Source organism: Lathyrus oleraceus, chromosome 6, assembly GCF_024323335.1.
Source record: "Lathyrus oleraceus cultivar Zhongwan6 chromosome 6, CAAS_Psat_ZW6_1.0, whole genome shotgun sequence".
Classification (NCBI taxonomy): Eukaryota; Viridiplantae; Streptophyta; class Magnoliopsida; order Fabales; family Fabaceae; genus Lathyrus; species Lathyrus oleraceus.
In genome coordinates this window covers 331,055,122-331,069,734 of record NC_066584.1, presented here as the reverse complement: position 1 = coordinate 331,069,734, position 14,613 = coordinate 331,055,122, and the positions used below count along the sequence as shown (strand labels likewise).

The following is a 14,613-nucleotide window of genomic DNA, read 5'->3' as shown; positions in this document are numbered from 1 at the left end:
TTTTCAAAAAGATTTTAGTCATCTCTTTCTCTTCAAGTGGAGGGAAAATATGTGTAGCAATTTCACGCCACCTTTGAGCATATTCCTTGAAACTCTCATTGTCTTTCTGAGACATGGCCCGGAGTTGATCTCTGTCTGGAGCCATATCTACATTATATTGGTATTGACGAACAAAAGCTTCACCAAGGTCGTTTAAAGTATGAATCTTTGCACCGTCCAAGCCCATGTACCACTTAAGAGCGGCACCAGTTAAACTGTCTTGAAAGTAGTGGATTAGAAGCTAATGATTGTCAGCCTGAGTGGACATCTTCCTAGCATACATCACCAAATGACTTTGAGGACATGAATTTCCTTTGTATTTCTTGAAGTCTGGTACGTTGAATTTAGGCGGAATTTGTACATTAGAAACCAAGCAGAGTTCGGAAGCGGTCTTGCCAAAAAGATCCTTACCTCGAAGAGCGTTGATTTCCCTTTTCATTTCTAAGAATTGATCTTGAAATCCATCTAACCTTTCATCTACTCCCACAACTTCGCTTGGAGCAGCGCGAAAAATGTTTTCTTCATTATAAGGAGTTGTATGCACCACAGGAGGAGGTACAAACATCACATCAGTCACTACTTGAGCTTCAACGTTTTAAGGGCAATATCTTGTTGGCATATAACCGTGAGGCATTCCCCAAGGGAAACCAGGTGGCATGTGATATTGTTTTTCATTGACGTCCGCCACTGGAATGGTTGTCGAGACGTTCTCAGAGATTGTTGTTCGTTGTAATGGATCTTGAGAATTGTTCGATGACTGATTCTGATCAGCCACCAAAGTGTCCATCATAGCAGTAAGCCTTTCCAAACTGTCTTTCAAGGTGATTACTTCCTCCCTGAGCTCTTGTTTTTATTGTTCAAGCTGACTCATCCTTCTCTGGCAACTGGCTCAAGTATTGTACTGGTGATTCAGTTTGACTATTGGAGGGAGAAGACACATGTAAGTTTCTTGAAATGCAGGAACTTGTGCTTGAATGATGCATGATATGCAGATGCAAAAGATGAGTTTTAATTTTTAATAAACTCAATAATCTATTGCAGATATTATAGACACAAAATTTGGTATAAGCTGAATAAAAACCTCTTTTTATTAAACAATTGAGGGATTACAAAGGATGAAATACAATTTCAATGATCCTAAACAATACAAGAGGAAAACATCTAAGTCTATGAGTCCTAAGGAATCTCATATGTAGAAAGTCTATCTGTTGGCCGATGCTTCCTTTTCTGCCTCTTTAGCGGAGCATTCTCGATCATAAGCTTGTCGACGATTCCCTTCCAAGCACCTGAGGTAGGAGGTATGCTGGAGTACTCACGAAAAGGCTGGACTTTAGATAGAATTAAACCTTCTTGTTCCTCCTGTTTCTTCACAGCTTGTTGTTCCAAAATCTCAATCAAATCATCCTTCTCCTTTAGCTGCTGCTCCATCTTCATCTTCTTATAATTTAAGACATGGCACTTGCCTTCCCAAGTGTCTCTTTCCAATTTCAACCTATCCATAACTTCTTGAAATTCTTCCCTATTCTCAATAGGAATGGTGGATGATGATGTTATAGCAAAAGGGAATGAAGGTTTCTCAAGAGCATAGGGCATCTTAAATTCACTGGCTCTAGCACAAACCCATTGGGTGTAGGGCTCAAAAGTAACACAATTCTTTCTTCCTAATCGGTCTTTTCCTTTCCTGTGAATGTTGCGCCAAACATGTATGATTCTATCCTTCAGACCGGAACTCTCTTCTTCATTAAGGTAAAAGAAACATGACAACAGAAGGTTATCTGGTTTATCCGTCATAGGATATCCTAATTGGCGTTTGGCAAGGATGGGGTTGTAGTTAATTCCCCCATGTACACCAAGGAGAGGTACATTAGTAAATTCACCATAATTGTCAATAATTACTCCAACATCATAGGAGGGGTCATACCAATGTATACTCCCCTGATCAATGGACATGAACCTCTGAGACCATCTGAGCTTCTGTGGATTCTCCCTGAAGAGCCTGGATCTGGGTAAGTGAGAAATAAACCACTTATATAGGAGAGGTGAACAATAAAGAATGGTTCCACCACCTTTCTTAGTCCTGTGATGGACAGAATGGTAGGTATCTCCAAGTAATATGGGTACTGGGTTACCAATTAAGAAGATTCGTACAACATTAACATCCATAAAGTCATCAATGTTTGGGAAGAGTACAATTCCATAAATGAGTAGAGCAAAAATGGATTCAAAGGCATCTCTATTATCTGCTTCTGCAAAGATAAAGGCTTTCTCCAACAGGAATCTAGAGGTTAGACCTAGAATCCCTCCTTTTTTAGAGAAGTTAACCTTCACAACAGACGTTTCTAGGTGAAGTGCTTCTGCAATAGCTGCTGATGTAGGGGTCTTCTCTGAACCACTGAGTGGTAATTTCTCAGAGACTGGCAAACTAAACCAATAAGAGTATTCTTCTAGAGTAGGCATAAGCTGGTAGTCTGGAAATGTGAAGCAATGGTAGAGTGGGTCATAAAACTGTACAAGTATGTTGAGAACTCCATCTTCAACCTTGGTCTTCAAGACACCCATAAGTCTTCCATACTGAGCTCTGAAATCCTTTAGACTAACTATCATAGAACCAAGCTTCTTCAACTCTGTTAAGTCAGGACATTTGAAAGTGTATTTCTTGGTATTCCTCCTTCCAAGTTCCATTTTACCTATCGATATTTGCAAAAGAAAACTACTGAGTTTCTTGGTTTTTATGCAAAAAGGCTTTCTATGGATGCATGAATGAATGTTTCACAAATACGGGTTTAGGGTTTTGACATTAAGCATGAAGCCAAGGGTTTAACCATCCCACAATGTATGAACTAATAGATTTATTTTGTACATGTAGAATAAGGTTCTAAAGTGGTCCCCAGAGTCATAGATCCATCTTTCAGATATTATCGGTTTAACGACTTGCTCGCAGACCAATAATATTCTCAAGAGAAACTCGTCTGAGTGTAGCATCGTGTAACAATTAACTCAGATCTTACACCTGGATAATCTCCGCACTACATCCTCAAAAGGCTTAGATGGGTTGAAAGGGTTCTAAAGGTCCTCAGTTTCTTAGACTCCCATATCGAAGATAATAATGCCACTACTATTTACTCGTAACCATAAATATTACCATCAAATAGGTCTCCACTGAGTGGGGTTATATCATATGTTAATCATGCTTAAGGTTACTCTAGACATGTAACTTTGATTATACACCATCCTATCTTATTTGTATTGTCTAATTCGGGTTAGGATTTCGTCACCACTTATAGATATCCATAATGAAACCCAAGAAAAGATAGCAACAAATAATAATAAACACATATAAACAAGTTAGGTATCACCCACTTAATATTATGTCCCTAGTGAAGTCACCATTTCTGTCGCGGTGAAGAATTGGAGACCAAGCTATTGATTAGACTTGACTCATGAATCAAAATATCACCATCGAACTTTAATTTATCCAAGGGAAGGGGAAAAGATTCAAAAATAAACCCAATATGTATATGCCAAGCTAGAAGATTAAGCTTAAGTTAAGCAAAAGAGGGGGAGATTCTAAAGGTACATGGGTGTTTTATGAAAAGGGAAGGTATCAGCACCCTAATCATCTGTAGTACTCTACAGGAACCTTTTAGATATATGTATTTGGTTTAAAATTGTTTGTTATTTGATTGGAGATATGAGAAAAAGAACATTTTTTATTGTTTGATGATTTGGAAAGACATTGAGTCTTATGCCTACGTACCCGTGAAGGATCGAAACCTCGTAGTTCAGGTTCAAAAGTAAGAAGGGATTTGTTGGGGTTGATTTTATGAGAAAAAGAAAAATTCTCATCTTAAGGAGAAAACTCACTTTTAAACCACCACAAGCATGTGGAAGATATATCTTTGCATCAAATTGAAAGAAGGGCTCTCACTTGGATATAGAATCAACAAGTATGCCACATACCTCTTCCAAATGGAAAAGAATCAATATCAATCTCAACAATTTTATAGGGTAGGAGATTTAAATATCAACTAGGGATGATTTCATGTCTAATCCTTTTATGAAAAGGTTTTAAACATGGAAAATCCAAAGTCGTAAAAGGGTTTGAATTAAGTTTGTGTTTTTTAGGTCTTATGAAAAGATCTTTGAATATACTTAAGTGTTTTGAAGCATTTGATTAGTAAATAAAATGGAAAACAATTACCTAAGTCAAAGTTTATTATGAAAGTGGTTATAAGAAGGAGAGAGATATAGAATCCTAAGGTTTACATTGAGGGGAACCTAAGATTGTATCTAGAATTTTTTGGATTAAGGGGAAGCAAAGTTGTATAGAATGCAGATGAACACACACATGCAAAATGACAAAAATGTCATGATTCATTTCCCTTGGATATAAATAATAACAAGGTTGAACATGCATTAACATTAAGGCACAAAATATGGCTAAATACAATGGCAATCACAAGGTATGGATGACAATATCAAACATGGTTTTTTTGGCATTGAGATAAGCATAAACAAGACATGACAAAGTTTCACACAACATCACAAGACACAACATATTGATGGTGAAGACAAAATCATACTTGACATGGTAAAAGCATTCATTGGTACATGGTAAACACAAAATGAATCAATTTAGGTCAAACATGCATCACATTATAAGTCTTCACAAAATAAATATTAGACTTGAATCAAAGTTCATGATAAGATCAAACTTAAGTGGAAACCTAATCACCTTCTAACCATTCATTCAAACATGTTTTCAAGGTGAATCAATTGATACATTGTATGAAAATAATCAAGTTCAAACATGTTAAGGATAAAAATCAACATTTAAAAGAGTGTGCTTTAATCATACAAACTTTCAACATCAAGAACAAATAAGACATAAGCCGAAAGAATCAATTAGGAGCCTTAAAAAACACTTAAAACACATGTTTTCCATCCAATAAAAAATGGTGAAATAAATAATATTTTAGGGATTTTTTGGTGTCATCATAAAATAGACATTATCATGAACACATGGCAAAAAGAATGGGTCACAAATGTTAAGGGGTCATGAAGTTATGGATATTTGAAGTTATGAAGAAAAAGTGAACATTTAACAAGTGAAAACAAAAAAAGCATTACATTGCCCAGATTCAAACCCTCACCAAGTAACTTAACAAACCAATGTTTTACCACTGGGGCTCAATGCCAATTCATGTATTTAATTACATCAATTAAAATATATATTAAAAAGAATTTAAAAATTTAAAAATGGCTCCAAACTTCATCTTCCTCATTCATCCCGTAGTCTATAATTTCCACCATTTTCACATATTGTTAAAACTCTAACTCTCTCAATTCTTAACGAAATCAAAAGTTGTAAAGACCAAAATTGCTTATAATTTCGCAAGGAATCTAATGGTACTCACCAATTTCATTTATTTTTTATAAATATCCAGAAATCAAACAAAATGCATATGAACCCTAAAAATTGAATTGAAAATTAAATTCCAAACATCACCGATTAAGACCAATGATCATAGGGATTTTGTTCCTGACATCTTGGCAAGTGTAATGATAACAAGAATGATGAAAAATGGTACCTTAAATCATAAATTGCATAAATGAATACATACCTCAAAAATGAAAATCGTCCTTTGGAGTAGGGGTGTTCCAGATGTGATTTTATGATCTAAACAACTTCCTTACACCTCTAGGAAGGTGTTTGAATGCCTGAATTGAGATGAGAGTGCTTGGTTCTTCCTTTCCAAATCAAGTTGCAAGTTATGAAAATGTGATTTGGAAGATGATGGTAGGGATGTTACAGAAGTTGTTCAAGTGTTTGGACAACTTCTAATAGATGTTTAGAAGTTGCTTGAAGTGTTGGTTTGGAGAAAACACAAGCACAATGGAATTTGGAAGTTTGAGGTTTGAAGAATTTGCTACAATGGAGTTTTTGTGCCAATTCTGGTGTCTTGAGTTAAGAGGCTTGTCTCTCTATTTATAGAGGCTCCATATGGTTCATGTAACTTACAGAAATCAATCTTGGTTCAATTGGAATTCTAGTTTCGTGACTTGGTTTCATTTTGCACAAAAAATCATAATGGATCATGATGAAAAGGTGGAGTGAAAGGAGGAGTTTATAGGTACTTTTAGGATGTTGCTTCTGGTTTAGAGGTTAAGTGCGATCAGAATAATAAGTTAGAAGCTCAATGCATGAGTGGTTGGAAAAGTTGGCCTTTATCAAAATGGATATGAAGCTTTTTGCAAAACCTTCCAAATATGGCATCAAGACTTGGTCAATGGCTCAATCCCTTGAGTAATGCATCAAATGTTTGTGTAATATTTTGATTAAGGTGAGATTTAGGAAAAATATAGCATGTAAGGCAAGATCATGTAGCTTTGGCTCAAGGTTACATGACGAATTTGTCATGAAAATGACCCAAAATTCAGATTTGGAGAGTCAACTTCAACTCTTCGAAAATCCTATCTCAAATAGGATAATTTCATGCTCTTGCACTTTTTGGAAAGCTAATACCATCCTCTATAACTTTCATGTTGGGAGGTTTCCTTGAATCAATGTGTATCATGCTGAAAAGTGATGATCAAGTAAGCCACTTTTTGAAGGCAGATTTGGTTGAAAATTTTTCTAAGTGTTTTAATTTTATGGTACCAACTTCATGGCTTCATAAATTGAAATCCTTGCATTTTATAGGAATCCATCATCAAGGAAAAAGTTGAATTATGAAGTAATACCTTTAATATGATCATTGGAGCAAAGAAAATGGTTGTCTGGATCACAAGTTATGGCCTTGGAAAGATGGGGACTTGAATATGTATTTTTTCATAACTTAGAAAAATTTACAAAACCAAATCTTGCCCTTGATTGAGAAGTCCATGATTGACCAAAAATGTCGAAAGTCAAACTTTGACTTTGCCTGAGTTGACTTTGTATCGGATGAATCCAATTCTTGCCATCATTAATGAATGGGATCTCTTAGGCATATTGGATGATGTTAATGTATCACTTATGATGTATTTGAAGTATTTGAACCATACTTAAAGCTTTTGGATCATGCCTTGGCAAATAAGTCAACCAGTTGACTTTGGGTCAAAACACTAGTTGAGGGTATCAGATGAACTTTGGCCTTGATAAATTTGAGATGAAATGATCTTGAAATTGATTCTTATTGATGGAAGTCACTTGATTACTTGGGAAGGATGAGGAGTTTGAAATGTTAAAACTCATGCCAAGTCTTGATTGATCAATCTTTGAAAGCTCTTGGTGCAAAATTCTAGCTTAAGACAAACAAAGTAGATTTTTTTTGTTTACTTTCAATAGGTTAGTAGAGCAAAGATGCTAGATGTCATGCAAATGATACAAATGATGGTGGCATATTAGGATTGCAAATTAGGGTATGACAGGTGTCGCAACCCGAAAAATGGAATGTGAAAAAAAACAACCGGCGAAGAAAGACAGGAGAGTCGCCACCGTGCGTTATTTATCCCAAAGGAGGGAAAGGAAACGCTCGAAGTAAACCTGGAAAAAGGAAAGGACAAGACGGGGTCTCGCAACCAAATCTTTGGTTCGGGAGTCGATTATGCGAAGGGAAGGTATTAGCACCCCTACGCATCCGTAGTACTCTACGGGATCCACTTTTGTAGTTCTTGTCTAAAGGGTGTGGGTTTATCTAATATGTTATTTATTAAAAAAAAGGGGTCAAAAGAAAATGACTCGCACGGATGTCGCATCCACTGCATACGTATCTCATCTGAATATGAGAATCATAGTCTTCGTAGCTCGGCTACCTAGGGGTTAAGGGTAATTGTGCTCGCTAAGACATCGCGTCTTATGCCTACGTATCTCATCTGGGATGAGAATCAGAGCAAGCCGTAGTTCGGCTAACTACGGGGTTATGGATTGGGTTTTGGACGAACGACGTTACTACGCAATCTACCAGATGCTCGACCTTTGGAGACTTACTCGCCTGTAGTAGAAGGAGTAAACGTGTTCTTAGGAGAAGAAAAATCAATGAGTTGGTAGGGTTAGGGATGCTCATGCAAAAAGGAAATCCTAGACGAAGGAACCTGCATAAAGTAAACACACAAAACATTGCCTCCTATCGAGGTCTTCCAGCTAAGAAAGCGGTAAAAATACAGGAAAATGTAAAAGTACCACACGGATAAAGATCCGAAGTAACAGTAATTAACGGAACAAGGAAACCCTGAGATCCTTCCAAGCTAACACCATCAAAGAAAGTGAGTTAGTACAGGTAATCGGAATGAAACCTCCAGGTGGTATCCCACAAATAAAGTGGAACACCAGGCAAACCATCTCTGCAAGAGTCATATGAGCCCTCACAAAACAAAACTCAACAAACAGATTAGAGAAACAAAATAGGGTAACCAAGAGTTGCCCCCAAATCAAAATGTAACCACATGAATCATGCCATTAAAATTCACAAAAAGCAACCAAGGGTAGGAGGCCTAAACCTCTTGTCAAACACATGCATCAAAAGGGTATCAAATTCACCCATAATATCTCATACATTTAGAGCATTCAAATTAAAGGCATAAAGATGATGGATATAGGGCAAACCTGATTGGAGAGATCGGTTGAAATCAAATGGCACGATTGGATTTGCAAACCAATGTTAGGGTTTGCTTGAGCTGAAAGTGTGTGAGTCAGAATGAACCTTTCAGAGTTGCCTGGAGGTTGCTGCAGATTGATTCTCACTCTCTCTGTCTAGGTTTCTCTCCAGGTTTTGTCCAGGGTTTTGTTCCAACGAAACCTCAGAGTGTTTTGCTTCTCTTCCTTTTTCTGTCTGTTCTCCCTCTTTTATAACCTGATTTTCATGGCTTTATGGGCTCAACTGAAAGAGGTCCAAGTCCAAGATTTTTCTATTATATTTTATTTAATTATTTATTTATTTATTTATTTAATTTTATTATTATTATTATTATTATTATTATTATTATTATTATTATTATAATTATTATTTTCGAAACGCGTAGGCTTCGCCTAACGAGCATGACAGTTCATGAACAAACTTTTGCTCCTTCAAGATTAACGTTTTGACTGATGAATAGACCCCATTTGAACATGTTGGAAGTATCTCAAGCCATTCCCTTGTGTTGACTGATCACCCAGATAGGACCCACAAAGTGTCTTGGATGATATTCAAGCTTCTTGGATCTAATTCTGATTGACATGATGAAATGCAATATGAAATGTTAAATGACCTAAAAATGAATGCATGAATGAGGAGGGCAAATTTTGGGGTGTTACAGCTGCCCCTATTCAATCATCAGCTAACCTGAGCAGGATGAAAGCGAACAACTTATCAGACAAACAGGGTGAGCTGTGATTGAATACCAAAGACAGACCGAAAATTTCCGCTCCGAGAACACCACAAAAATGCTGAAATACACGGCGTTGTTTATTTCTCTTTCGATCCTCTGGCTGAATCTGAATCAGTCTTCTGACTTAATCTGGAGTTTCGATCCTCTGGCTAAATCTATACTCAATTTAGTCCTCTGGTCGGATGTTAATTTTGATCCTCGGGCTGGATACGGTTTCAATCTTCTGGCTAGATCTTCTTCGATCTTCTGGCTAGATCTTCTTCGATCTTATGGCTAGATCTCCTTTCGGTCTTCGGGCTAGACATGACTTCGATCTTATGGCTAGATCTCCTTTGTTTCGATTCTCTGGCTGAATCTATTTTCTTTGATTCCCTGGCTGAATCTACTTAGATCTTCTGGCTAGATCTGAATTGTTTCGATTCTCTGGCTGAATCTATTTCTGGTCTTCGGGCTAGACCTGACTTCGATCTTCTGGCTAGATCTGGATTGTTTTGATGATAAATTCCCATCATCAGGATCTCGCATCTGGGGCATGCGCTAGTTGACCCTCTTTCAAAATCTACAGTCTTCATGTTAGATATGCAGCTTCGAGAATATCCCACTTTTGGGCTTCGTACATATTCTTCAGGCTAGAACATGTTATAACGACTCTTCGATTAGACTTTGTTTTTTTTAATGCGATCCGCGGGCTGGATCCTCTTGTAGGTTGATTTTCTGTTGAGCTGTCAATCTATTCCTCCAGCTGGCTTGCTGGGGAAATAACGCTCATGGTCGACTCTCTGGCTGAATCTTCGAAATGACCCTCAGGCTGGATCTCTGGAAAATGATTCTCAGGCCGAATCTTCGAAATGACCCTCATGCTGGATCTGTGGAAAACGATTCTCAGGATGAATCTTCGAAATGACCCTCATGCTGGGTCACACACACACACACTTGATCCTCTGGCCGAATCTCATGACTTTGGTTGTAAAGTAATTTTTCAGTCTGCTTTGAAGAACTTGTTTATCAGCTTATGTGTATGTTTGATATGCATGCAGATGCAAATGTAAATGTTATGCATGATGCAAAAGAAAAAAGAAATTTGCTCGGGGAAGCAACTTTGGTAGGGGGCGGATCGCTGTATCAATCCTTGAATGCTCTGTGGGGAACGATCCGTCTGCCGGGACCGGGGAGCCACCGAAAATAAATCGGCCTTTTTTGAAAAGTTGACCTTGCTGGGGAAGTATCAACTATGGAAACTTTTCTTGGCGAGGCTCTGCGAGGAGAGTCTGTGAGGAAAGCACTTCCTGGGGAAATGTCGTAGGAATCGACCTTTGATGGGGATATGAACTTGCTAATCGTCCTCAAGCTGGGGATTAGAACAAATCTGTTAGAAATAATCTGCTGGGGGAATAAGATAAACACTGGGAATACCACCCTCTTGTCTGTTGGGTATGCAACTACTCTGTTGTTGCTGGGAAGATACAGTCTGGCACTGTCAACTCTACTGGGGATATACAGTCTGGATACTGTCAACTCTACTGGGGAACCTGCTCTGCTGAGGAGAGACTTTGTCAACCGCTTGGGGATGAGGATTCACGACTTGGCATCCGGTTCCTGTGACCTGTAACCAAAAAATACACGTATGCCCCGGGGAATTACTCGGTTTGAATTCACCGTCCGGGATTAAGCACATTCAAAGCAATTTTGACTGTTTTCCTGCGCAAGTCATCTGCAAAAGCCACCATTACATTCAGATGTAATATGTTTCCTCAAGAATTCAGACATCTTTTGCAAACAAACTGATAAATGAAAAGTAAAGAGGCTTTTGAACTGAATTATTCGACTTTTGTTGGTTGAAAAATTTGTGCCAGGAATAGGCGAGTACATCAGGAAGCTGATCCCTGGATAGAGGCGATCGCTATAAATTGAACAAGAGAAACTATCCTAACGACAATGTGGAAACGGGGTCCCACTGAGTTTCGACTCTGCTATGGCTCGTATGTCCTCAAGACGCTCTGCTCATCTTGCTTTCTGAAGTGGATGGTTAGACGATCTTTAACCTTCGAAGATTGTCGGATTGAATGAAACGGTGATATAACACAGGTGAACTCAGGTTGCAGTCATTCGCTTATTCCCTAACTTTTGCGTGGACCTCCCTTTTGGGTTTTCGATCCACTGGGATACCCTTTTTTGCCTGAGCCGCCCTTTTGGGTTTTCGACTCACCGGGTGTACATTTTTTATTTTTATATCCCTAATTTTTGCCCGAACCTCTTCATTCCTTTTTTTTTGTTCGTCGGGATGCCCCTTTTTTTCCTGGACCATTCTTTTTACTTGTCCAGCGGGTCAATTTATGCGAAGTATTTTTTTTACTGCGTCTGAGTTGACAGGGGATGGGAAGTCTTCGCCATCCATGGTTGTTAGCATCAAAGCTTCGTCAGAGAAAAACTCTTTTAACCACGTATGGACCCTTATAGTTCGGTGTCCATTTGCCCCTGTGATCTGTGTTGGGAGGAAGAATTCTTTTGAGTACCAATTCACCGACTCGATACTCCCGAGGGCGCACTTTCTGATCAAACGCTCTCTTCGTCCGTCTCTGATATAGCTGGCCATGGCATATAGCTGCTAGTCTCTTTTCCTCAACTAGGCTTAGCTGATTGTATCGAGAACGGACCCATTCTACTTCGTCCAGCTTCATTCTTGGTGTAGGGAAAAGTTATTCTGGCACAAAATGGCATATGAACCCCCTCCGGTGTGATCAACACTGCACCAACTCCGTGACCATTGACGTTGACCGCCCCATCAAACATTATAATCCATTTGGATTCAGGGTCAGGCCCCTCCTCCGGGAGTGGTTCCCCGTAATCTTTCGATTTGAGAAACATGATGTCCTCATCAGGAAAGTCGAACCTCATAGGTTGGTAATCATCAATCGATTGCGCGGCAAGATAGTCTGACAAGACACTTCCTTTGATGGCTTTTTGTGAAGTGTATTGAATGTCATACTCTGTCAGCATCATTTGCCACCTAGCAACCCTGCTGGCTTTTCAAAAATATACTTGACTTGATCCATCTTTGATATCAATAGAGTCGTGTGAGTCAACATATACTGTCTTAGTCGGCGAGCAGCCTATGCCAAAGCGCGACAAGTTTTCTCAAGCAGTGAGTATCTTTGTTCACAGTCGGTAAACTTTTTGTTAAGGTAGTATATTTCATGCTCTTTTCGACCTGACTCGTCATGCTGACCGAGCACACAACCCATTGACCTTTCTAACACAGTCAAGTACATGATCAACGGTCTTTTCCTCTCGGCCTGTAGACTGGCCCCGATCTTGATCTCTTTCTTGTCGTCTTCGGTACCAATGTTGATGGTCTCAACCACCTCCTAATAAGGTGTGATAGCTCGGTCCTCCTGTTTCAATAACCTGGCTAACTCCTCAGGCAATTCACAATCTTCCTCAACCCCTTCTTCGGCTTGATAGATAGGATTGTCGAAGTCATACTTGGCCATAGCAGTGTCGTTAGCAGTGAGATCCGGGTGATCAGTTTTACGAGGTGTTTTTTGGAAAGAAAAACGAAAAAGAAACATGAAAAAGAAACATTGCCGTTTTTGTAAAAGTAAAAATAATTGAAAGAAAGAGAACACAAAATTGTTTGCAAAAGCTGTCCTTTATTGATGATGAAAATAATTGCGAAATGTAACTAAATGGATGGCCCTACAGATGAGTCATTACACCTTGGTCAAAGTGTAAGACTTTGTTATGCATGTGATAAAAGGAAAACAATAAAAATTACTCCTTCAGTAGAGTAAACCGGACAACTTTTTCAGACGACCAATTGTCGAGCTTTTCTCCTGGGACACACGGGCGAATCCAGCTATCTAAGTCACAGTCGATGCCAGCCTTGTCTTCATCTGCAGCATTGACGGTGTGGGGAGAAACCAAACCCCCGCTGGAGAAAGTATCGGCTTCATTCTTCTGAGACCCCGGAATATACCCCAATCCAAACTTGTCTTCTTTTATGATTGGCTCCACAAATTTGCCCCAGCCTTGGCCATTACCAGCCTTAACCACTTCAACAGCTTGCTTGTATGAAGAGATAGAAGTCCCGACCTTCTCAGACTCGGGTGAAAAGATAGCTTCGGGCGCGACCTCACTGATGTTTATGACTTCGAAGCCCTGACACAGCATCTCATGCATCTCGCCATCCATCTCCATATACTTAAATGTAGACCGGTGACTAACAAAAATATCCTCTTCACCACAGACGGTGACGATCTGACCTTCTAGTCCATATTTGAGCTTCTGGTGGAGAGTAGAAATAACAGCACCGACAGCATGAATCTAGGGTCGACCTAGAAGACAGCTATAGGCAGGCTGGATATCCATCACATAAAAGGTACTCTTGAATACCTGCGGTCCAATCTTAACTGGCAACTCAACTTCGCCAAAAAAAGCTCGCTTAGAGCCATCAAAAGCCCTTACAACTAAATTACTCGGCTTCAGGGTGGCGTCATCGCAATCCAACTTCGTTAAGGCTTTCTTTGGAAGAAGATTCAGAGAAGAGCCTGTATCAACCAAAACATGGGAAAGCACCGTCCCTTTGCATTCCATTGTGATATGCAAGGCTTTGTTGTGATTCCTGCCCTCAGATGTTAGGTCATAATCGGTGAAACATAGCGCATGGCTAGTGTGTACATTCGAAACTACCGACTCCAGCTGTTTAACAATTATCTCTGGTGGAACATATGCCATATTCAGTACTTTCAACAAGGCTGTTTTGTGTGCCTTAGAGCACATCAATAGTGAGAGAATGGAGATCTTTGAGGGTGTCTGATTTAGCTGGTCGACTACCTTGTAGTCACTTTTCTTGATAATCCTCATAAACTCATCCACTTCCTTCTCGAATGTGGTCTTAGGAGGAGCTTCCTCGGTAGTAACCTCTTCGATGGATACCTGTTTTCCTTTAGCCTTGGCAGCTGCCTCAGCTTCAGTATTTGTGCGCAATGTTGCTGGTGCAAATAGGCGTCCACTGCGAGTGAAGCCACCAACTCCTCCGACATTGTCTACAGCGGAGCTACCAATGTCAAAGTCTTCTTCGTTAACTTTCTGCCCCTGGCAGTAGATATCAGCCCCATAGTGCCACGGGATAGCACTGTCTTTCTCATACGGAACAGGTCCTGGTACCGTGATGGTGACCGGACCAATCAAAGTCGGTTGAGGGTTGTCAGAGTAAATTGGTGC

At 39.4% G+C, this 14,613-nt stretch overlaps 1 protein-coding gene across 1 annotated transcript; it reads right to left on the bottom strand.

Moving 5' to 3' along the window:
* Window positions 1-280: 280 nt before the first annotated feature.
* LOC127095496 (uncharacterized) lies at window positions 281-2,721 on the bottom strand. Its single transcript, XM_051034176.1, has 2 exons — window positions 1,503-2,721; window positions 281-624 (listed from the first exon to the last, which is right to left on the bottom strand). The coding sequence occupies exons 1-2, from the start codon at window positions 2,719-2,721 to the stop codon at window positions 281-283; spliced, it is 1,563 nt and encodes a 520-aa protein (XP_050890133.1).
* Between the last annotated feature and the right edge of the window lie 11,892 nt (window positions 2,722-14,613).

Bases quoted from the DNA above. Each gene is read 5' to 3' on its own strand.
- LOC127095496 (XM_051034176.1), bottom strand. From the start codon at position 2,721: ATGGAACTTGGAAGGAGGAATACCAAGAAATACACTTTCAAATGTCCT. The intron at 625-1,502 runs GCAAGTGCCATG...AAAACGTTGAAG, and splicing joins GGAAAGAGACACTTGGGAAG to CTCAAGTAGTGACTGATGTG.